Source organism: Penicillium argentinense (assembly GCF_028826775.1).
Source record: "Penicillium argentinense strain IBT 30761 chromosome Unknown utg000011l_segment0_segment0, whole genome shotgun sequence".
In the NCBI taxonomy this organism is placed as follows: domain Eukaryota; kingdom Fungi; phylum Ascomycota; class Eurotiomycetes; order Eurotiales; family Aspergillaceae; genus Penicillium; species Penicillium argentinense.
In genome coordinates, this window is record NW_026622670.1 from 1,961,772 (window position 1) to 1,985,113 (window position 23,342).

Here is a 23,342-nt window from a genome sequence, read left to right on the forward strand (position 1 = left end):
AGTGTACTTACCTGAGGTGCCTTCCGAGCCACTTCTACATGTTGCCCATAGTCGCGTACATACAATGCATGCATGATCGCCAAGAGATTGACCCAAACTGTCTCGTTCACTCGGGAATCTCCCGGTCGCAAGCGTGGCATATTGCAGCACCTCTATTGGAGTGTGGGAGCCTAGCAACCCCTGGGCGGACGGGCGGCGAGGCAGGCGGATTGGGGAATTTTTGATGTGTCAAGCCGACAGCTGCGACCGCCAGAGCAGTACCTGATGTACTATTTCAGTAGTCGTCTGGGAGAACTATGGAGGCCAATCCGCCGGTTCCCTTTTTGACGCCTGCATACCATAGCCCCCAGCTGAACCGAACGCCCGAGCGAGCCAAGAATCAACGCTGAATATATTAGAATACAGTAATATTATATGCCTCTTGAACTGTTGGTAGAAGTAACCAACTGAGAATCGCTGTTCGGAGGGGCGAAAGGATCCGGTTTAACTGGGTCCCACCGAGACATGCACAGCCAGGGAACCTGAGCTATTATTGGCATGCGAAGGAACCGGATCGAAGGTCAGGCTCCGAGCTTCTTGTACGCAGACTAGCACCAATGCGCCAGGAGTGAAAAAAAAAAAAAAATCTCGGTCGCATCTTATATGGCAATTGCCAACCCAACTCTATCTCCTCCTGAAACACTTCCAACCCTTTGCAAACCTGAGGGGACAATTTGTGCAAAGACTGAAGTAACGGCCCCCCTGATCCCGCCATCGCTCTCCGCCGGATCTTCCGTCAGACTGCCTCATTCCCTCCTCCCATTCTTCCCTCCTGCCGATCCATTCCCGCGACTCCCCTGGCAAAACTACTCCCTCGAAGAATCCCTCCTTCCATGCGTCGCGGTACTTTCTCCCATCCGTGACCTTCAATCACTTCCTTTTCTCTCTATCCATCCAACCATCCCACCTCCCTCCGCCCCCCTAAACATCTGGAATGATGTTGTCGGCTCCCGTTAAATCGGCGAAGCGCATCTCCTCTCTTTTCTCCCTGGGCTCCCACAAGGAACAGAACGCCCCGGGCTCTCCTGCACCATCACCCGGCATCAACTCGCCCAACGACTTCTCGCAGGATCGACGCCGTCGGAGCAGCTCCCGCCCAACTCGCCATGTCTCGACCCCAAACACCTTGTATTCCTCGGCCGAACCCAGGACCGTCCCACCTCCAGAAGCCTTCGATCTTCCACCGCCGCCTTCGCTGCTCTCTGTGAACCATGATCTCGCCAGCAGTGCCCCCAGTTCGCCCGTCGATCGCCCGCGAAGCCGCGGTCGCGAGATGAGCCGACCGACCAGTTCCGCCGGCCTAGCCATCCCCGGATCCGCACCAGATTCTCGCCCCAGCACCCCATCAAAACGCCGCAGCTGGATGCCCGGTATGGCCGCGCGGTCGCGAGCAAGTTCGATGGATAAGCGAGTGCCCCCGCCGATGCTGCCAGGAGCCTGGATCGCGGGGCTGGATCAGAAGGTCGTTTATGACCTCGGTCCGCTCTCAAGAGGTGAACAGGTAAGTTCTTGCAATCCCCATGCAATTTGAAGAGAGTTTATCAGAACTTAATCCCTTCGACGGGGGATGCTGACCGTCTAACCCACTGTAGATCCCGGAGTTGTGGAACGAACAAGGCGATACTTTCGTGTACTTGTTCCCTCAGAACACCGGCCGCCCGCCGTCGTTCAAGATCGATTCAACCATCTTCGCAGAATCTCCGTCTTTGAACCACCTCTGCCGTGGCAATGACGCCAAAACCACTGGTCTCGAGCAACCCACCCGTTCGCTCTCCCTTGGCAACCCGATATCGCCCCCGCTGACACCGCAGGACCGGTTGGCGGAGAATGACAACGATAGCTCGGGCAGCCAGCGCATGGCGTTCATGGACGATGCTCCGGATGATGTCCCGGAGCTGCACCTTTACCTCCCCATCCCGCTGAACAGTGACGTGTCGAGCACTTCTTCCCGCGTTTCCCAAGAGGACACCGAGACCCTACTTCTCTTCCGCAACCTGTTCGCCTTTTTGCTGGGACAGTCGCTTATTGCGACCCCGAAATCTGCCACACTGTTCAGTATCTTCATGGATGTGGCAGTTCTTCTCGCCCGCTTCGAGTTCACCAACCTCGACGGATCCAACTTCGGTGAAACGGCGACCTCAAGCTTTAGTAACTACTGCGACGAACTACGTCTGGCCGACGTCCGCAAGAGTCGCGAAAAGACCATCGAGGCAATCGTTCTCGGTGAACGATTGCGGTACTACCCTCTCTACGTGGAGGGCTTTGTTCACGGCGTTGGAAAGCTCGACGAGATTAAACAGCTCCGGAGCCCCAAATTCACCTTTATCCACCCTATCACTCAGAAGCGCCTGGAGCGTGGTTTCATCGATCTGGACTCGCGTCTGCGAGGCCTCTACAGCAAGCTCGAGGACTTCGATTTCCCCTCCGTCTTCTCTGGTTTTGCTAACTCGACCACCTCTGCGGAGAGCAAGATCGTGCGCTTCAAAACCTGGAAGGCCGCTTTCCTCGAGTTCCGCCGTTTCACCATGAGCTTCTATCGCACCAAATACGGATCCTGGCCGCCCAAGGCCCGTTCTAAGAAGAACGAGTTCGAAGAGAGTGGTCTCAACCGCCAACTTCTCCTCGACCTGTACCAGGACTTCTGCGATCTCTACGATATGCTGGTTGACCGCACAAACCTCACCACTCGCACGATCGATTCCTCCGGCGCTGGTGGCGATTCCAAGTCTACAAACCCCAAGGATGTGACCGTACGTGCCGTTCGCCAAGTGCTCAGCGAATACGACCGCAGCACACCGCCCGTGCTGCCGCCTATCCCATTCGATATTCCCCAGATGCCCAGCATCCAACCCTTGCACCGCAAGCCCCTGGACGCGAAGAAGGAGGCCAAGCAGCGTGGCAAGAAGCTCAAGAACTCGGATATCAACGCGGTCTTGATGGGCTCTTATACCCGAGAGAGCATCCGCAGCACCCAATTTATTGAGGAGTTCATGAAGTTTGAGCGCCGCTGCGCCAACGGCAAAAGCGTGGACGATCTGACTGATATGCGCTGTGGCCAGTGGATTTTCCTCTACTGTGTTATTCAATCTCTGCCCATGTTGACGGTCGATGTTCCCGATGTCACCTACACCCAGGGCGTGGAGTACTTCCTGTGCATTGCCCCTCGTGGTGGTGCACCCTGGATCCAGAACGACACCAAGACCGCCCGCAGCTGGTTCGGTGTTGCTGGTGGTGCCGGTGTCGTTAGTCTTCCCTCGGATGTTGTGATCAACGGTGTAGAAGGTGTCTACCGCCGCAGTCACTGCTGGCAATTGGCCGAGCAGTGGGCTGAAGCGGGCGCTCTCATCGAGCCACCCATCGTCGACGATGCTTTTGGCTACGAAGAGAACGAGTCGTCCATCTCCTCTCCTTATCAAGCCCAGCAGTCCTCGGCCGGTTCCTCGTCCGACCCACAGCCTCCTCCCTCCCTTATGGGAGCGCCTGGTGGTCTGACTCCTCCGCCTCCCGCTATCCCACGCACCCGATCCCCGGGTGCTGCGAACCGGGCCGAGCATCGCCATTCCATCTATCCCGGCCTCGAAGCCCTGCCGCTGCCCGCCGGCATTGCGCCCATTGAGCCCCCTGCTCGCCCCATCAGTCGCTTCAACCCCAACATGAGCTTTGACGACATCCTGCGAGAAGTCCCTAACAAGGACAAGAAGAAGCGCTAGGGGCGTATCTTCTAATTTTCCGAAATATCTGTCTTCTTCACGATGTCCCGTTTCTCGACCTTTACGCCGGTCTCCCGGAATTCCATCTTTCATTCTTCTTCTTTTTGATTTTGTTTATAGGCGCATATTATGTGATTACCTCATTGGGTTGGGACGGCGTGATGCATAGGGCAGTCAAGTGGACAAAAGTAACCATTTAATTCACATGGGGGAGCATGGAGAGCACAGCACCGGTTCAGCATAATTAGCAGCATCTCAAGCATCAGCATCTCCGGAGGTGGAGGAACTGCGTTGTTTTGTTTCCAGTGGCCATTTTTCTTTTTTCTTTTCTCTTTTTGTGCTGGATTCCCCCTGCTTCTCGTAAATTTTTTTTTCTCTCATCCACCGGAGGCCCATAGAAAATAGAGATTTAATATCTGCATAATGGAGTGTATGAGTATGCGAGTATCCCTATGTGTATGCAGTATGTCTGTTCAAATTTGACGTTTGTCTTAGGTGTTCCAAGTATTGTAGAGAGAATTCCATGGTTCTGTGTGCTCAGTGTATTGAGTGTACCCAAGGGTATCCAATGTACTGCTGAACCATGGAACCCTCTTCCCAAGTAGTCAAATTGTCAACAAAGTGTTTCCTACAATTTTCTCCCTTTCATCTCAAGCCACTCCACCATGACAGTCCAATTTGACGTCTTTCTCACTCGAATACGATGTCTGGGACCATGCAGGGATCGGCAGACCGATCATCTTGGCCTCCTCGGCACATTCGCCCCCTCAAAAAAAAAAAAAAAAAAAGAGGCGATACGAGGCTGAGCCGCCATCGCGCCCTGCTCTCCAATGGGGCCTTCCCATTCCACCCTGAGGGAGCAGACCAGCATCGGAAAGAATAGACCAGGCTCGCTGCAGATCTTTTCCTATCTAATGGAAGCCCGCATCGAAGTGGCTCCATTCATATTCTAGTCTCCGTCCAAATCTTAACCTTTGCACTGCCCACTTCCCGCACCGTGCTTACGGGGGGCTCCGAGGGCAAAGACGAAGACCAAAAAAAAAAAAAAAAATTACCAAGCATTCAGCACAAAACAAGCAATGGACAAACAAGCAATGGACTAACGTGCACCTCAAACCCACCGAGCCCGAAATCTCGATTTACCTCCTACAATGCCTCGGTCCTCGAGCATGACGAGCGACGGCCATGAAAGGCTGGAGCCGCGTCTGCTGCGGGCCGCGGAACACGACGACATCGACTCGCTACAGAAGATCCTGACACTCGCGAAAGAATATGGACAATTCGGCGACAATTTCCTGCGCGTGGGCGTTATGCGCAGCGCTGAACGAGGCAGCGTCGCTGCAACGGAATTCCTCCTGAAAGCGGGCGCCAAAACGGACGTCACGGGAAATCGCCTTTCACCTCTGCTCCGCGCCGTCGAGCGCGACCATTACCAGATTGTGCGATTGCTCCTCGATCACGGCGCGTCGCCCGATAGTACCGATAAAGAGGGCCGGACAGCGCTGATGACGGCTGCGTGGAGGAATCATGCCGATATCCTGCAGTTGTTAATTATTCGTGGGGCGAATGTGAATGCACGCGATCATCGCAAGCGCAATGCAATGCATAATCTGGCGGCGGATAAACACCGTCAGTGGGGGTGGACAGAAGAGATTGTTTCCCTGCTGCTGCGGACCGATTGCCAGATTGATGGCGTGGAGGGTCGGGATGAGCTGGGTCGTACGCCTTTACATTGGGCGTGTGCGACGGGCAATTGGCGTCTGGCAGAGTTGCTACTAACCAGGCCTGATGGACCGCCAGCTCAGATTGATGCCACCGAGTTGCGGGGGAAGACTGCGTTGCATATCGCCGCGGCGCATGATCGCGCCGATATTGTACAGTTGCTGTTGCAGCATGAGGCAGCGGTTAATGCTTGTAGTGATGGCAATTGGACTCCTCTGCATAATGCCTGCGACAAGGGATGTGAGGAGATTGTTCGGATTCTCTTGCGCGCCGGAGCTCACATCAATAGCCAGCTTCTGAACGGTGTGACACCACTGCATCTGGCGGCCCAGGGAGGTCACCGTGAAGTCGTGGAGTGCCTTTTGGAGAGACCAGACTTGAAACGGCGCGTTCGCGATAACTTTGGAAGCACTCCCTTCCTGCGCGCGGCGCAGTTCAAGCGGAAGGATATCGTTCTTCTCCTGGCCCCGTTCAATAACGTTGAGTCACTTTCAGAGGATGTGCGAGATGCTAGTGCGGCGTTTGACGCGACAGTGGTTGACTTTGGGAACTTCCACAACGAGAACCGTGTGAAGCGGATGTCGGTATATGATCTTCTCTATGGCCGTGATGCTGAGAACCCTCGCAAGCAAGCCGTGACGACCGTTCCAGTTGATAGTCGTGCGACTGAGTTCCGCTGGATTCACCTGCCAGCAAACAATATGGCCTGGGTCGAAGCCCTGCTGACCAAAAGTTTCATTGAGGAGGGGGCGCATGATGTGGATGGTTTCAAGGGCCTGGAGAAATCCTTAAACTACCAGCATCGAGGCCAGAAGATTCATTCACATTTCATGCGGCCGTTGTGTCAGCATACACCCCGAACGATATTCCGAAGGAGAGAAGAAGAGAAACAAGAAGAACAGCATTCGGATGCTGGACATTCCAGCATTGCGGATAACAGCTCTGTCATCAATCGCAAGCAGAGGGGACCGGGTGGGAAGCTGGACCGGGTCGATTCTCATTATTCCCAAGACTCAGAGACTACCGGCAAGAAGGGCAAGAAGAGCAAGGGAGGCAAATCGGGCAGTAACCCCAGTACTCCCAAGATGGAGTCAAAAAGCAAGTCGCCATGGGGAATGAGCGAGAAGCAAGCACGGTCATCTCTCTCCGCGTCGACACTGTGTAAGGATCATCATGGGCTGGTCTCCGCATGCAATGTCTGCGTGTTTATGCCGTATCTGCATTTCGAGACTGCAGAGCGACGACTAAGGATGCAGGAAGCCATTCAGCGCGCTGAACTACTGAACCTCCAGCCACGTGCGATGAAAAGAACTCGCACTCGAGACGAAATGCTGATCGATGCGCATCTCTCGTCATCGACAACTTCCCTCCATGTCCGTCGGACACTGGATCAGTTCTTCTATCCAAACATCGATACCCACAGCCGTGATCAGGACCAGGTCGTGTACCGGTACCAAACGAAGGGCCCTGGACGTGAAGGTCCAGGAACCGATCCCAAGATTTTTATGGTTGACCAGTTGTGGATGTGGGTTCTGGGAACCAATCTTATTGTCACCAGCTTTCCTCAACGCTGGGAACAGCCGAAGAATGACCCACTGAATGTTCTGGATGGCATCATCGAGGACATTAACTCCAAAACCCGTGATCCGGTAAAGTCGGTGTATGACCTTGCAATCATTATCACGAACAGATGCTCCGGTGTTTTTGATCGTCATCGCCTCGGCGACGACGAGTATCAATTCCTGGACATGTTTGAGTCCTCGATCGGTATAGCCACTGATCGAGAGACACTCCTCTTCAACCGCTTCAATCATGCCTCAGCACAAGCATCCGACTGGCTGAAAAGCCACCGCAAGCTGAATCCCTTCTCCCAGAAATCGGCCGATGGGAATAAGGAGGACGACAACTCCTGCAGTAACATCGAAGATTACTGCGACGATGGTCAACCGCTCTTCGTCGATCGACTACTCGACATTGGCGAGGAGACCGATCTGCTCGCCGAGACTAAAGATATCCGCGACGAGCTCAACATGATCCGGACGGTCCTAGAACATCAGAAACATGTCCTGGCAGACTTCCAGGAAGTGATCTGTGAAATCTACCACGGGCAGCATCGCTCGCAGTATGAAGTCAAGAAGCGGTTCAAAGATCAGCAGCGCATGATCGACATGCATCTCAAAGATATCGATCGGATGGACAAACAAGCGGAACGCATCTACCACTCCATCACAGACCTGCTGGATCTGAAACAGAAACACGCCAACGCCTTCGAAGCCCGCTTCGCTCGCGACCAGGCTGCCGGCACAACCCGTCAGAGCAAAACGATCATGGTCTTTACTATTGTCACCATTATTTTCCTCCCCCTCTCATTTATCACCTCAATCTTCACCATCAACATGAAAGAATTCGACAATTTGAACCTCGCATACGTGTCAAAGTACACATTCGGTGTGGGCTTCGCAATATCCATTCCCTTAATCCTCGTCGCTCTTTCAGTCGATGACATCGGCGACTTTTTCCGCATGGGCACCCAACACAGTCGACATTGGCTGTCCCGTCGACAGCAGCAGACTCACCCGACCGACCGCGGAGACGGGCAGCTGCAGGCACTGGAAATTGAGAAGATCCTCAGCCTCGCCCGGACGCGTCGGAGCGGTGAAATGGATTACGGACATAGCTTATTGCCGGTTTCTACGAGGGGCACTGGTACCTCGAGACGGCCGGAGATTTATTCTGGACTGGCGAATGGGAATATAAGGACAAGTTATGACGTTAGGAGGAGTGCGGATTATCGACCTTATTCATGATGAGATGAGATATGATTTGTCTTTTATTGTCATGTTTGTCAAATTTTGGAATAAAAGTACCATTTAAAGTATGATAATGAGTCAAATATAATGAAATTTTGCTAACGTGGATATCTATATGCAAATCTGATGAGCTAATTCATAATAACCTGAATTTATAACAACGTTCTCAATGCAGTGTGTTCACGCGGCTGACATGGGTACTTCCTCCGAATACGCCGACGCCAGGGCTCTCCCAGCTTTCCCATCGCCCAAGATCACAGCTGGGTGGTAAACATTCATAGCCACCATGGCAATGAACATCAAAAAGGCATCGAAGATGTACATGTACACCTCATGCGTCATCAGATACCCATCAAACCCACCCTTGTACTCAATCAAGCGGAAGATAGACCGAATAAGGATCAGCGCACTGACAACATACAACGCAAGCAGAATAGTCACCCAATTGCGCTGCTTCCAGCCCTGTCCACTAGTCAGATCCTTCTCAGACTGCGACTTGGAGGTGGGCTGCTTGGTAATGCGAATATGGAAGACGGCGGCGGTGACGACGAAGAAACCGAAGAAAAGCAGCTGAATGACCAGGCCGCCGATGACGATGTTAGAGCCGGTGTCACGCGCGTCGGTGGCCATCATCCCTCCGCCGGCGGATTGCATTAGGAATGAGAATACGTCGCCCGCGACGAAGATCTTTGTCATCCAGTTTACGCGGACGAGACTGAGGGATTCGGCGTGGAGGTAGGTGATTAGGCGGCCCAGGACCATGTAGATGGAGGCGGCGTAGAGAGGGGGTGCGAGGAGGATGAGGACGGATTGGAGGGCGTACAGAGTGACGGAGTTGAGGTGGTTACGGGCAACGAGACGGCAGATGTATCCGATGATTTGAACTGAAGCAAAATTGTTAGTACACCACACCAATGATAGCTGAATGTTATTGCATTGAAGATAAGCTTACAGATACCTCCCAGCACGAAGGGAATAAAATACCAGCATCGTGCTTTTGACAGTTGAAATGCGTGATAGGCGGTTGTGGCGATGAAAAGAAGAGTGAAGATGATGCCACCAGCCAGAGTGGGCACGTAGCCGTAGAAATTATTAGGGTCGAACATTATTGCTTCTTTCCCACGGACTGCCCACCTAGGAACATGGGGGAGTTCGGGGTTTTATGGCCACCATGAACCATTGCAGAGTACGGCGTACACCGTACAGCCACCCTAAGCGGGCCAAGTCCCATCTCGATTGGGATCCACCTGGCAAGGCGACGACTTTATTTCTATGAGACTTCGGACACCTTTCTCATTTCAGACAGAAGAACAGAAGAGGTTAGGAAGTTCCTTGTGAATCACATCCTCAAAATAGAAATTCTCCGGCTGTGCACAAATTTTCTTTCTTGTCTGCTTCCATGACTGGATCGAGCCTGTTGAACGTGGAGTGGGTATTCCTCGGTGGGTCTCGCATTCGAGTCCGTATCCGCAGTCGTATCCGAACTCGAGTTCATTTATCTCCTCCTTGTCCCCCGGACTCGACCGACCTCCACGCGCAAGCGACGCTTGCTATCAATAAGATTCTAGCATGGGACCGCGAAGGTCGCACCGCAAGTCCCGGAATGGCTGTCCCGAATGCAAGTCGCGGCGCTTAAAGGTTTGTATTTCTCGGCATTCCGCTTGCTTCCGCCGTTTCGCGATCTAACACGTCTCTTTTAGTGCGATGAACGTTTTCCATGTACCAATTGCGTCAAACATGCAATCCAATGCAGCTATGTTGGCCCGGTTAGAGGAACCGGGACACCGACCTCGAGTGCCTCGCCGATCCCTCAGTCGCAGCCGCAGTATCAATCGCATGTCTACCGTCCGTCGCAGGAAATGACCACTGGAAGTATCTCGACGCCAAGAGGCAATTTCCCCTGGGGAATTACGACGACAGATATCGGGCTTGATTCCGAAGATCGCTGGGATCTCCTTGAGGCCTTGCCTGGCAAACCCGGCCATGTCGTCCAGAATGCGGAGGACTGGAGCCTCGACCTCGAGTTAATGCATCACTTTTGCTCGGTGACATCCAACACGATGTCCTGGCGTGAAGATGCGAGGCATGTTTGGCGTGTGGTCATCCCCATGGAGGGATACGTGAACAAATATGTGATGCATGGCCTTTTGGCTATTGCCGCCTTGCACAAAGCCTATCTATACTCTGCTCAGAAGACGAAATATTCCAAAGCTGCGGCCCACCATCTAGCCGTAGGGCTGAAGGAGTTCCGTGAGCTCGTTGCTGCCCCGATTGACTCCAGTAACTGGCAACCAGTGTTTTGTTTCGCCTCGATGATCTCGGTACATCTTTCCATGGTACCAGTCCGACTGGGTGTTGATTGTTGGCCTGATCCAATTTACAACATGGTCGAGCTATTTGCGAGCGTGAAAGGGTTTCAAGAGATCTTGCGCCCGTTCCTGCGATCACTACAGAAGACCCAGCTGGCGCCTCTTGTGAATTCCATCATTTTGGAGGATGACAAACTCATTCCGAGGTGAGCTCCTCCATTCCCTTCATCCATCTCCTCGAATCTGAATGATCCGACTGACAACATAATCAAACAATAGCCCGGCCCTTGTATCACAATCATTACTACCACCAGGTACATGGGACCAAATATCACGACTCCACCAACTAGTCGATGAATACCCATTCCCGCAACCCCATCCACCCGCCGACTCACCAACCACCGAAGAAGATTTAGACCCTCGAAAAAACTACAAAGTAGCGATGACCTTCTTCGAAATATCAACCCGCCAGATCGAGCTCGCCGGACCCCATTTAGAAACGGGAATGGTGTTCATGTGGGCCTACCCGCTTTCCAAGCATTTCCACGATGACCTCAAGACATATCAACCCGTTGCTTTGGTGATTTTGGCGCATTACTGCGTGCTGATGCAGCTTGTTGATAAGTTTTGGTATATTGATGGTATTGGGCGGCAGGTGTTGGCGGATATTGAGAAGCATTTGCACCCAGGGTTTCGGGAGTGGTTGGTTTGGCCGAGACGGTGGGTTTCTGGGGCGTGATCGCTATTCACAATTGACCAGGTGAAACGTCAGTCCAAGAGAAATCTGGATATTATCGATATTTTACGGAATTTTGCGGCCTGTTTGCTTGAAATATGCATACTGAATGAATCCTAGAGGCGTTGGCTTGCTACTTGATACCCATACAATATCTTGAACTATCACTACTTTACGAGTCTGGCAAAAAGGGGCTCTAACTGTGTTACATTCAAAATAGTGAAGGTTTTTGAATCTCTTCAAATCCCATAGTTCAAATCCAACTTTGAATATCCAGCCCCGAATGCCAAAACATTCAAACCCCAACTCCCTGGGATACCCTACTATCCCCCTTTAAAGATCTACCCATGTTCACGACGCAGGGATTTTGACAAACTCATCCGTCTCGTAATACTCGTTGTTTATCTCATTGCAAGCCTCCTCGTTGTATAGGTCCTCGTCATAAGCATCTTCACAATTACCCTTCTTCCAGTCACCCTCCTCCTGGTGATCCACCTTCCAATCCCCTTCATCGCCTAAACTGTAAGAGGAGGGAACCAGCCCCGGCATATCAATGTCCTCGATCTCAACCATGGACTGCCAATCAACTGCATTGAAATTTTCGACAGGAATCTCCTTCGAGTCAGAGTCGTCGGGCCGGCAAAGTGACGATGAGGATTCCATCATCCAAAGTCGCCGAGATCTCGTCAACCGAAACAGGGCGTGCATTGTGCCCCGGCATCTAAAACATCCCACGAGAGAAGTAGCCCACCTCGCGCTCGCGCTCAACTCCTCTCAAAGCCCTGTGCAGGTCGTCGTCCTTTTTCATGCCGGGTCGATCAATATGGCCAGAAATGCGCATTTTCAAGTACTTGGGGCTGAACTCGATGAAATATCTACTAACAAACGATCTCTCTGTCTATAATTCCCGATCCTCAGCTTTCCATGACCACATATACATCAAAAGACCACTGCCAAGGCAACCCAATAAATTTAAAATGAAATGTAAGAACAACGTAAAAACCAGGGCATTCCTCACGTGCTAGCCGCAAATGACAAGCAGTCAACTCAGACCCGACGCTTCTCCTTTCCACACTTGCTCAAACACTCCTCAACCATAATAAGCAAGCCACCGGGAATTGAATTCCTAACGGTATCAATATCTTCACCCGCAACGCTCTTGCCAAAAGTCGCCGCAATCACATCATCACTCAAGGCATATGTCTGGTTTGCGACGAAGGAAAAGCCAAAGTCCTCGGAGGTCAAGGCAGCCGCAAAGGCGGCAGGTTCACAATCGGGATTCACCTGCGTGTGGAACGAGCCGGCGGGGAAAATCGTCATCATTCCGGGGGTAAGATCGGTCTTTATGACTCGTTGTTTGCCTTCAGAATCGAGGACGCTTCCCTCGGGGACCATCTCGGTGTGGACGCGGCCGGATGTGAGGGCGAAGAGTTCGGTGGCGCGAGGGTGGAGGTGAAGGAAGCTCATGCCGCAACCTGTGGAAAGAATCAGTATTCATCCAAAAGGATTTTGTGAGTTTGTCCTTGGAGAGATACCGGGCAGTGCGGAGACGCTCAAGGAGGTACCAGAACCGACTAAAGCTGGGAACGTCTGGGCGTTGGCGAATGGGGAGGCGCTCTTGTTGAAATCATAGATAAAGTCCTCATCGTTTGGGAGGAGCTTATAGCGATCAACCGCACTGAAGAGAGTTGGTTATATTGGTGAAATTGCCAGTTGGGTTGTGTCGAGACTCACGTGTCTGCAAGCCGCAACTGGGCCGTCAGGCTGAGTTTAGGCGTTGCGCGCTCGGGCGAAGGCCGCGCTGCTGCCGTCGCCGGGAGGGCAAGAGTCAGAATGACTGCAAGCGCAGAGCTGAGGGTGGACTCGAGAAGCATGATGGATTGGTGTTAAAAGCCGTGGGGAAATGTGGGAGATGCGATTGAGCTGGTGATTTCTGTCCTGATGATGAATGACGGGGCTCAACTGCCTTCGAGCGAGGGCCCTTATATAAAGTATAACGGTCCCTGAAATTTGGAATATCCATAGATGCACTCGAGCAAAACGACTATGTCCTGCGAATACGCTCAACTCCACCATCATCCTCAGCCCCGCCAAGAATCAGACCCGAACAACTTCAAGGTTGGCATGACAGGTATGCTGGGGAACTCCGCGCCAGTGGAACACCGCAGATCAGCTGCTAAAAGCCACGGTTCAGAGGCGCAGCTGCTAAGAGTCCCCAGAAGCGTTGAAGTCGAGAGTGGAAATGGGGGAGGAAATTGTTGCAGACGACGATCCCGGGGAATTTGTCAGGCGTTCACAGCGAGCCAATTATTAGGGTGCCTAGTAGTCCTAGTAGTCGTTCTCTTTCCTCAAGGAAGAGTAGCCTTTTGAGTTAAAATGCGTGTCAGCCAAAAGTGGAGACCGCAGGGACGAGGACGGCGTGTGAGTGGCTGGTGCGAGCGTATTCCAGAATACGACGGGCGTATCCCCACATCCCACATCCGAGGCTGTGCCACCTTCCCGACAACTTGCGGTACGCTTCACTCTGTGCAAGACCTGCTAACGTTGAACCAGCACAAGAATTCTTCTAACATACTCATTCAGGGGAAGATGACTATAAATTGGGATCTTGTCTTCTGTCCCGGCATGGTGACCGGGTACCAGGCAAAGTATAAAACCACTGGTATGGAGACGCGACCAGGATAGACATTCGGAAAATTTCCAACGATCTCGAGAAGACCAGATTGCCAGTGTTTATTTTGAATTTCAGCATCAAAGATGGCCTCGCTTCTCATTCTCCTGATCCTCGGAGCGGAGTTCGCCACAAGTCAAGTCCGCATTGCAGCTCCCGTAATACATTCGACCGGATGGAACTCCAGCTTCGAGCTAAGTCCCGCCCAGCTCGAATTGGGCAACTTGACAGCGAAAGATGGCAAAGCACTCAATACCATCATCAATTTCGATCGGTCTCTCCTCGCCAACGGCGGGGCACACGAGGACGACTTTTACAACGTCCGCGATGTACCAAAGGACCAATGGCCTACGAAGCCCGGCAAGACAATCAAGCTACAGAATTTCACTGATCTGACGCCGTTCGCTCTCCCACCGAAGACAGCAATGTCACGCTTCGTTTATAGCACAACCAACGCCAATGGCACGATGATCCCAGCGTCCGCGTATATACTCTGGCCATACCAAGCAAAGAAGTTGAAGAACGGAGAAAATGCCTCTGCTTCAACTGTGCCTGTTGTATTATGGACGCATGGAACTTCAGGTTTCTATGCTAATGGAGCACCATCAACTCATCGATCGCTCTTTTACGAAAATTTCGTTCCTTTCGCGCTGGCTGAAGCCGGGTACGCTGTTGTTGCCCCAGACTATGCTGGCCTAGGAGTGGATACCTCTTGGGATGGGACTCATATCCCGCATCAGTACTTTGTTAGCAAAGCTGGGGCTCAGGATGCTTTGAATTCCTTGCGAGCTGCCCAGGAATCCTTTCCAGAGCAACTTTCAGCTAAATATGTTGTCATGGGCCACAGCCAGGGGGTGCTGTTGGTTGGAGATTGTCCGAAATCCTGGCCAAAGAAAAGAGCGAATTCGATGACGTCGCAAAGAACTACCTAGGCGCGATACTAGTCGCTCCACCAACAAATATCATTACACAACCTCCGGGATACCTGTTATCTTGGATCGGCAAAGACCTCGACAACATCTTTCCATCGTTCCGCCTCAGCGAATGGCTCACTCCACTGGGTGTCAAAAGAACAGAGCTCTTGAACCAGCTGGAGGGTTCTCAAATGGTCACAACTTATCTATTCGCACAGGACGAGGCAGTCAAGCGTCTCGACTGGAGAGAAAACTGGTCCGTCGAAGCTTTCGAAGACCTGGCGAATCCCGGAAACATGACCTTCAGAGGACCGCTCCTTATATTTCACGGAACGGCAGACCCAGTGGTACAATACAACACGACCGATGCTACCGTGAAAGAGACATGCAAGAAGTTCCCCAATAACCTTGAATTCGTGACGGTTCCAGGCGCAGGCCATTTCTCTGCGATCAGTGCGGGGAAGCAGACTTGGCTGCAGTGGATAGATGATCGCTTTCAAGGCCATGCAACAAAGGGTGGGTGCGTCGAGTCTACATTCGAGAGCTTCTGGCCAGAGGAGTATTACCAGATGGATACCAACTCTTTCACGCTATGGGCAGGGGTGCCTCAGTGGCAATATGAGCTTCCAACTGCTTCATAGTCACGAGGAAGAAGGCGGAAGGGAATATGTGGTGTTGCTTGCTGCTAGTAGTTGATAGACTGAATCAATCTATGTTTTTTGATCAACGAGAATTCATGTCTTTGTTGCTGTGGAGCGAAAAGGCTGTAGAGTTTGACTTGTAGGCGCAGAATGAATCCGAGAGATTCAGTGATTGCTTTATGCAGAGCATCACGATACAGGAGTGTGTGTGTGAATGCCCTGAAACGGAGGAACGGAGTGGAAGGGTTTACTAACCCCACGGATGCGCGACGCCGACGTTGTCACAGCAAAACCACAGCGAGAAACGCACACCCTCCTCTCCGCCAAGCCTCTCTCTCATTGGCTTGGTTGGATCCCAGGTCACGTGCAGCGGAACGAGCACCGAGTGCAGAGGGTTATAAGAACTAGATAATTCGAAGATAACGTGTTCTTATAGTAGTAATAGATAGAATGTAGTTGCTACAGTAGTAAGTAATGCAGTTGCCGTGGTAATGTATGGTAAGGATGCTTGGCGAAATTGATCATGTGATGCGAAGATTACATAATGTGTAGTGCCGCGAGTAAATCCTGTAGTGTCCGTAACAATTCCCGAGATATTTACGCACGTTGATAGGAATTCTAGTCCGTCCTCTGATGAAGCCATATCTTCTACCATCCAAAGCCAATCCTCAACCTCAGCTTTATCCAACCCCTAGCTACCCTTCATCATCTGTCTGTCCGTCCATCCGTCGGTGAAAATGAATGATATGATGAGATGTAATAAACTTGTTCAAGTAGAGCTACCTCACAGGTTTAACCTAGTAAGCATAATAAAGAACTGACTCATCATTATTCTGGCGGATCTTGCGGTTCGCGCGCTGCAGCCAGATCCTCATAGCCCAGGCACAAGCCGCGCAGGTAGTCGAGAATGCGGCGCTGGATGACATGGCGATTGTGTAGCGTGGTTCGTCGGAGGATGGCCAGAGGTACTGCTCACAGTTAGGACCAACTCTCTTTTCCGAAGGATGAAAAGAGAAGGAAAAGGGAGACATACCGGAGTCCAGATAAACGAGATATTAGCACAGGTGTTGACGATAGCCAGAGCTGAAGCTTTCTTCTCCTTCGTTTGACCGCAGGTACTCGAGACCCAACCGAGGATGATTGAGTTGACTATTCCGGCAAATCAGTAACCAGAGACAAAGAAAGAAAGTAGCCATCAGTGTAACATACCAGCATAAGTACCAATCGCAAAGACACACATGGCAAAATACCTCGCACCGGTATTCAGAGTCGCACATCCAAGGACGAACCCGAAGATCGCAACCGCCTTCGCAAAGGTGATATGCCATGTTCGCTCATTCATGCGGCCAGAATTCCAGGACCAGTATATAGAGATGATACCGGCGATGAGATAAGGCGGGCATGTGAGGACTAGAGTAATTGTAGTGTTGAAGCCGAGGGTTTCGACAGCTGTTGGGAAGAAGTTCTTGAAGCCGTTGGCTGCGAGATGCATGTGCTGCATGAAAGCGAAGAGCCAGACTCGGGGATCCTTTGCGGCTTCTTTGACACCGCTAAATGTGCTGGTTTGGTGGCGGGCTCCGACGGTGTCAGCGACGATGCGCTCGTGGGCGAGCTGCCGTTCGTCTTCGGTGAGCCAGCGGGTGTGGAGAGGGTCGTCTGGTAGCACGAAGGCGGAGCAGATGGCTACGACGAAGGTTACGGCACCCTGGAGAATGAAGAGCCACTGCCAGCCGGTGATGCCAGCGAGGTCATCCATGCCGTGGAAGATACCGGCAGCAATAAGGCCGGCGAAAGCTGTAGCGAGAATGTTGCCGGTGTAGAGGATGGAAATGCGGGTCGCGATCTCCTTGCGTGTGTAGAAGATCGAGAGCATGTAGAGGGCACCGGGGTAGTATGGTGTTTCTGTGACACCGAGGAAGAAGCGAACTAGCAGAAGGCCGGTGAAGTCCTTAGCCAACGCAGTCAACGCACTAACAACAGCCCATGCGGCCATGGCACCAGCCATGTAGTATGAAGGCCGTAGTCGCGTGATCAACATGTCTATTACAAAGTTAGTGGTTAGACAGTGTCAGGCGTTTAGAGACAGATAGACTCACTGCTAGGAACCTGCCCAGCGATATAACCGACAAAGAGAATGGAAACACAGGTCTGGTACTGGGATGAGGAGAGGTTCAGATCTTCCTCAAGGTCATTCAACCGTGCCAGAGCGATGGCATTACGATCGAGGTAGTTCAGCCAGTACATCAGCCATAAAGTAGGCATAATCCACAAATCGAGCTTGCGGACCAAACGAATCTCAGCAGGATCGGTCTTTTTGGTCGCGCCAGAGTAGTCGACATCCTTCAGCTGCTTCTGCTTCTCTTGGTCGATGGTGTCTTCACGATGCAAGACACCGGGCTTTTCGTCATCAATCTCCGGGGAGATCTTGTTTCCAGTCATGGCACCGAGATTGTTTGCAGAGGGAGACTGACAGTAGGATGTAGTGCGACTTCAACTTGAATTGTTCCTTCATCTTGTCCGACCTGGCAGGTGGTTTTATATGATTTCGCCTCTGTGGTGGATCTGGTAGTTTCACAGCATATCGCGTGGAAAGCTGGCTTACCCCGGATATGTCACCCCGCATCCTGCCAACGTGGGTCCCGTTATATCAGCTTACCTGAGTTTTAACTCAAGAGCTAAACCAGACAACGGAGACCCAATGAACGGCATGTACGGGCCAGTCTTGCCATGCCCAGAATCTAGCAAGTACGACGAGTCAGGATTCCGATGCGATGTCAGGTGAAATAGGTCTCCAAGAAGGAGGAGAAACCCCGAGTCGAAGGTTGAAAGACAAGAAAACCAAGAGCTTTTGAAATCTGTATGGCCGAGGACTGGTCGATCTCCAGTTTCCAAGAGTGCACAGCCTCGCAATCCGTGCTTGGCTGCAGCCAGTTCGAATGAAGCGGCATACGGACAGGACGTGTCCGTGAATGGGGAAGTAATCTCCGCCAACAGGCTATATCTCTGGCTTGGTCCCCTACTTGATTAACTTTGCGTTCTTTTGTGGCTGCGTGCCAGATGTGCCCGGTGTCTTGGAACCATGATAACACGATATTGCCAAGCTGAGACAGTATCATGCGGGATATTATTGTCTTTGAGTTTTGTTGATGTACGGCTTATTCTCGGGTTGCCTTCAAGCGTGTTCTCTGGTTGATGCGCTTGGCATGGAGAGCGGAAGGTTCGAGCCTTCGGAGGATCTCCGCACTTGAAGCCAAGACATCTGGCAGGGGAAGGATGATTATTCGCTTGCTCGACGACAAGCAGGAGAAAAGGCGTTGATTTTAGCGATAAAAAGGAGCGATATCGATTCTGTTTCGTTGAATATAACTTAGCTGTCAACTGTGAAACTGTGAAACTACTGCGAGGGATCCAGTTCCTCCTTCGAAGTTGATGTCCCCGCACCTGGATCCGAGCTAACGAGCAACCAGCTCCATAGAAATTGAGTTACTCATGCGCTGCAGCCGGGTGTACTTTTATCCAACCGGATTTCAAACGCCCACCGGATCTCCCCAGCGAGACGAAAGTTTGCATCCTGTGCGGAGCACCGCCAGTCTGAAAGCCACCCATTTGGGGACAGATAGTACACTGTAAATATATCTATAATCAAGATAATTTCTTGAACAATAAGCCGCAGAGAGATGCTAAGCTCGTGCGGTATACCAACACGCCGACAAACAAAAAAGCTAATAATGGAGCAGAGCGCTGGGCTGGGTATAGAAAATGGGAGCTTGTCTCCTCTGCAATTTGTCTGGCATCGATCGCGTTCCATCTACTTCCGGTCGATTGGCTCGCCAAAGCTTTCTCATCCTCGACAGATGCTGTGTAGAGCTGATCTTGAAGATCATTCCTATCTTGATGCCCCACATCCCGCTGAAGCGGCCCCTTTACCCAAGGTGATGCCGAATGGGTATAAATTTCAACTTCCCCAGCCAGAACGCCTGCGGATAACGGGCGAGTGGCAATCCAGCGTTCACCGCAGCGGAAAGTTATTTTAACATCGGGAAAACCAGTTCAATGAAGCACCAAGATGTAATAGCCCCAACGGTCTCGAAATCAATATCACACGATGAATAGATAAAACGACAATCTCGCTCACCGATACAATCATCTTCAATACTGAAAAAAAAAAATTGATTTCAGCAACAGTAATTTATGACTGGCGCGAGCCAAGTGGCTAAGAAGATCCACCCTGAGAGGCTCTCGCAAACGAAGAATCAACTCTTCTAGGCAATCGGGCAAAGACGAGATAGAAGATTTTGGTCCACATACAGATATCTTAAAGAGGAGAAGCTTGTCAGTGGGCCAAGATATTGATCAGAGGATAAGCCTGTGAGTGGAGCAAGGTACTGATCAGTGTCAACATCCTTGGTGTCAATACACTCATCAGACTCCCAAGAAGCAACAGTATCATCATCAAAAAAATCATAATCGTTATCACAAGGAATGCTTAACATGAGTCTTTCAAGGCTGCACCTAGAAGAGTGAAGAGCCTGGGTGATCTGGGCTGGAGTGAAGTGGGTTCCTTTTCGAAACCTATATATTGCAGCTTCAGTGTAATGAAAAGACCGCAAATATGGGCTATTCTCGAAAAGTTTGTGGATAGCTTCATAGGTAAGATGACTCTCCGTAAAGCTGATGGCGCGGAGGTTCAGCCTACCAGGTAACTCGAAAGCCTTGTCCTGGTAGAGGCCATGTAAACAGATAGACAATAACGCTGGACTAAGCATGAACGGCCGCAATTGGCATAGCTTTTTTTTTTTTGAGCCGCTGCTAAAATCTCTGCCTTGAAAAGTCTGAAGGCATGGGAATACGGCATTCTGAAGTGATTTGAAGGTATGTTTGTGAACTGGAATGGCAAGATTGCAAATATTTGGAGCTTCAGCGAGTGTTGAATCGGGTAGACAAGCAATTTGGGCGGTGTCACGGATATCGTGGGGAAAGTTGGCGATTTTGATGATGCGAATCGCCCCATAAAGAGACGGTTGTTCTTTGAGAGCATTCCCAAATGCTTGCAGTCGGACCTATGTTTTTTCTAAGTCACAACTTGATTGAAATTTCCTGAAAAGGAGGGGTTGCGTCCAAGCTCGAAAACACTGGGAGAGGCAACAAAGTGATTTGAGAGAGGGGTAATCGAGAATATGGAGTATTATTGATATGATATCGAATGGTAGTGATTCTATTGTGGTTATTTCGTCGAGGCCCTGAACGCTGGTGGTCGTATAAAGAATTTGAGGCAGCAAGCAATGAGATCATTCGTCCAGAAAGACATGGCAACGAAGCTGCAAAAGTGATTGTGAGTCGTACGACCTTTTGAGGGTTGAAATGATTTCGTGTGCCTGGAAGGTGCGTGATTATAAACGGGTGAAGATGAAACTGAAAATCTGTCTGCGTTGTTATAATAGCGCATCTTGTTATTATGCTGCGAGTGTATGGATTCTCGCCCCCACATCCATGTAAGCATTTCATCAGATAAGAGCACCCTTCATGACTTTACCGTATGGAAATTGGGTCTGGAACAAGCAAGACCCGATCACGTGACTCGGAACACCCGAACGACCAGTTTTGTCCTAATCAGGAAGGACCCCCTTGTCGGGAAGTCATGTGATCTGTTGTCTCCATTCATAAATTACAACATCCAGGATGCCCCCAAGGTAGGGTTTCTCAGTACACAGGGACCGTCATTGCATAAGTATAATTCATACTTGACATTAGCTTATTGCAGTTATATTTTCACACTCCGTAGAGGGTAGGGATATTTGGAGCTCTATACAATTCGTTCAAACTTAAGAAGAGTCCTCTCAGCTACTTATTCTTTTTAACTACTTGGTGAAAGCTCTAGCTTAATCAGATGCATGCTCTCCGGCCACCATGTCTCCCCTGTATTCGCCGACAATTGACACGAGGCTTGTTTCTTCATCATCGACACAACCTGACCAAGTTCCCACTGCCCAATACCGTCAATCCACCAGACGCCATCCAGTAACATGACAAGGACCAGCCAATGGGCAAATATGTCCATCGCCAACAGTTGCGTCTCATTGAGTACCGGTGTCTCGCCTCCAGGCGAGCCATATGTTGGTGGGTATTCCAAGTTCAGAGACTCAAATGGTGAGTCGAGCACTGACTGAATGAGCTCTAGGTATCCCGATGGGGCTTTATTCAGAAATGACATGATGATTCGCCGAAGCGCTTTTGGCGATTGCATTGATGTGACGCTGGACATGTATCTTCCGACCCAGGGCGAGACTTTAGATGAACCATCGGAACAATTTGGATCCGGTTGGAAATCAGTCGAGATTTTATGACTTTTCTCAGTGGTGAGAGCTGTATATGCACATTCGTCGAGTATTGGTAAAGACTTGAGGCACGCGTCGAGCTCCAGTTCGCCGAAGATAGAATTTTCTCGTCGTTCGCCAAGAAGAGCGATGGTCGTTTTAGTTTTTCTGCGTAAACTCTCGAAGGCTCGTTTGTACGTTGATGCAACCAATGGAAGAAAGAGCCGCCTCGTCTTTTCAGACGGGCCATCCTGCGGCGATAGCACTGTTCCTGGTGACTCTGGAGGTGTATGTATGATCTGGCCCAGGCCATCGCCATGTATACTGATCTTGGAAATGTTGTCCAAGACCGCAATAGACACTGTATGTGCTGATCGGGTGAATAAAATCCACTGCGAGTGTTGCGGAAGTAGATCCTTTGGTAGCAACAGCTCACTTCTTTTCGCGGCGGCTGCAAGGCATACGCGAATCGCATGACTCGCAGAAGCATATAAGACCATCAAAGCTGCATTCAATAAGATGTCGTCATAGCGATCTGATTTTGACACGGAATCTTGAATGTGTTGCAGAGAAGTTCTATGATGACGATCTGCAAGAGTAAGCAACTCGCGGACCTCTACTAACGTCTGGTCTGCAAGAGGCATTCGAGTCTGTTTGACTATGTCGTGTGACTTGCATGCTGCTGCCAAAGCTATCAAAGATGACATAACAGGCTTGCTGTTGAATGCGATATTTGGTACGCCCACGGAAAGAGCATAGAGATCGAGATCGTCAAATGGTATGGTTTGACTGGTATGCGCGAGATAATGACTTAGGAGACCGAGCTCTGTCGCGTCGAGGGTACCGGGGGAATGTGACATCATTATTGACGCTTCCTCATCCCCAGGGAACCTTGACGAGCAAAACGATGGCGCGGTTGGGGAAGACCCATGTGGCGAAGAGTCGGGGACCGAAAGTCGGTCGCTCGACAGTGTAAAGGATCCATATGCATTCGATGCGATTGGATCAGGAGTCGTGGTTGAGATATAGAGCTCACTGATCGGTAAATCGCCCGAATCGCGCTCCTCTACTGGGCTAGAGTCGTGTCGGGAGCTCTGGTAGCGACAATTATACATGCGCTTGGCGCATCGGGAGCAGCTGGGCTTCAATTCATCGCACTGGGCCACTCGATCAGCACACCTGACCATTTGCCCGGAGAGTCTCGGCATACCTTTTTGCGCTGCTGTTTGCATCTCAAGCAGCCGTTTCTAGATTTTGCATGTGCTCGTCGGAATCTCAGGCCCGCTCCTTGTGATTGATGCTCTGATAAAGTCGTGGAGTTGGGCATATTGCCGATTGCGTAGCGGATTTCGGCAGTTGAAGGGATCGTGATGTATGGATTCAAGTCTTCCGAGGCTTGAATTCACATATCATCAGATGCCAGACAGTGCCTTTATAAGAGAATCCTCTTTGAGGGTTTCCGTTCGCCCATCTGAG

At 51.1% G+C, this 23,342-nt stretch overlaps 9 protein-coding genes across 9 annotated transcripts; 4 read left to right on the forward strand and 5 right to left on the reverse strand.

The window, feature by feature from the left end:
- Window positions 1-976: 976 nt before the first annotated feature.
- On the forward strand, window positions 977-3,749 carry N7532_011747 (uncharacterized protein; the record flags this gene model as incomplete). The annotated part of the gene is made up of 2 exons (XM_056624238.1): window positions 977-1,540; window positions 1,632-3,749. The coding sequence occupies 2 exons, from the start codon at window positions 977-979 to the stop codon at window positions 3,747-3,749; spliced, it is 2,682 nt and encodes an 893-aa protein (XP_056469226.1).
- A 1,151-nt stretch (window positions 3,750-4,900) lies between these two features.
- On the forward strand, window positions 4,901-8,278 carry N7532_011748 (ankyrin repeat protein; the record flags this gene model as incomplete). The annotated part of the gene is made up of 1 exon (XM_056624239.1): window positions 4,901-8,278. One exon carries the CDS (start codon window positions 4,901-4,903, stop codon window positions 8,276-8,278), a length of 3,378 nt encoding a protein of 1,125 aa, XP_056469227.1.
- A 183-nt stretch (window positions 8,279-8,461) lies between these two features.
- Window positions 8,462-9,387, reverse strand: N7532_011749 (RTA1 domain-containing protein; the record flags this gene model as incomplete). Its single annotated transcript, XM_056624240.1, has 2 exons — window positions 8,462-9,165; window positions 9,234-9,387. The coding sequence occupies 2 exons, from the start codon at window positions 9,385-9,387 to the stop codon at window positions 8,462-8,464; spliced, it is 858 nt and encodes a 285-aa protein (XP_056469228.1).
- A 463-nt stretch (window positions 9,388-9,850) lies between these two features.
- Window positions 9,851-11,329, forward strand: N7532_011750 (Zn(II)2Cys6 transcription factor domain-containing protein; the record flags this gene model as incomplete). Its single annotated transcript, XM_056624241.1, has 3 exons — window positions 9,851-9,919; window positions 9,982-10,796; window positions 10,870-11,329. The coding sequence occupies 3 exons, from the start codon at window positions 9,851-9,853 to the stop codon at window positions 11,327-11,329; spliced, it is 1,344 nt and encodes a 447-aa protein (XP_056469229.1).
- A 348-nt stretch (window positions 11,330-11,677) lies between these two features.
- N7532_011751 (uncharacterized protein) lies at window positions 11,678-12,034 on the reverse strand (the record flags this gene model as incomplete). Its single annotated transcript, XM_056624242.1, has 1 exon — window positions 11,678-12,034. One exon carries the CDS (start codon window positions 12,032-12,034, stop codon window positions 11,678-11,680), a length of 357 nt encoding a protein of 118 aa, XP_056469230.1.
- A 339-nt stretch (window positions 12,035-12,373) lies between these two features.
- On the reverse strand, window positions 12,374-13,200 carry N7532_011752 (germin family protein; the record flags this gene model as incomplete). The annotated part of the gene is made up of 3 exons (XM_056624243.1): window positions 12,374-12,801; window positions 12,862-13,004; window positions 13,061-13,200. 3 exons carry the CDS (start codon window positions 13,198-13,200, stop codon window positions 12,374-12,376), a joined length of 711 nt encoding a protein of 236 aa, XP_056469231.1.
- Window positions 13,201-14,083: 883 nt separating this feature from the next.
- On the forward strand, window positions 14,084-15,552 carry N7532_011753 (putative secretory lipase; the record flags this gene model as incomplete). The annotated part of the gene is made up of 2 exons (XM_056624244.1): window positions 14,084-14,743; window positions 14,845-15,552. 2 exons carry the CDS (start codon window positions 14,084-14,086, stop codon window positions 15,550-15,552), a joined length of 1,368 nt encoding a protein of 455 aa, XP_056469232.1.
- An 824-nt stretch (window positions 15,553-16,376) lies between these two features.
- N7532_011754 (putative MFS transporter) lies at window positions 16,377-17,991 on the reverse strand (the record flags this gene model as incomplete). The annotated part of the gene is made up of 4 exons (XM_056624245.1): window positions 16,377-16,520; window positions 16,586-16,701; window positions 16,762-17,592; window positions 17,649-17,991. Coding segments are annotated over 4 exons (1,434 nt in total), but the record flags the coding sequence as incomplete, so codon positions are not given.
- Window positions 17,992-21,406: 3,415 nt separating this feature from the next.
- N7532_011755 (uncharacterized protein) lies at window positions 21,407-22,981 on the reverse strand (the record flags this gene model as incomplete). Its single annotated transcript, XM_056624246.1, has 1 exon — window positions 21,407-22,981. One exon carries the CDS (start codon window positions 22,979-22,981, stop codon window positions 21,407-21,409), a length of 1,575 nt encoding a protein of 524 aa, XP_056469234.1.
- Window positions 22,982-23,342: the final 361 nt, after the last annotated feature.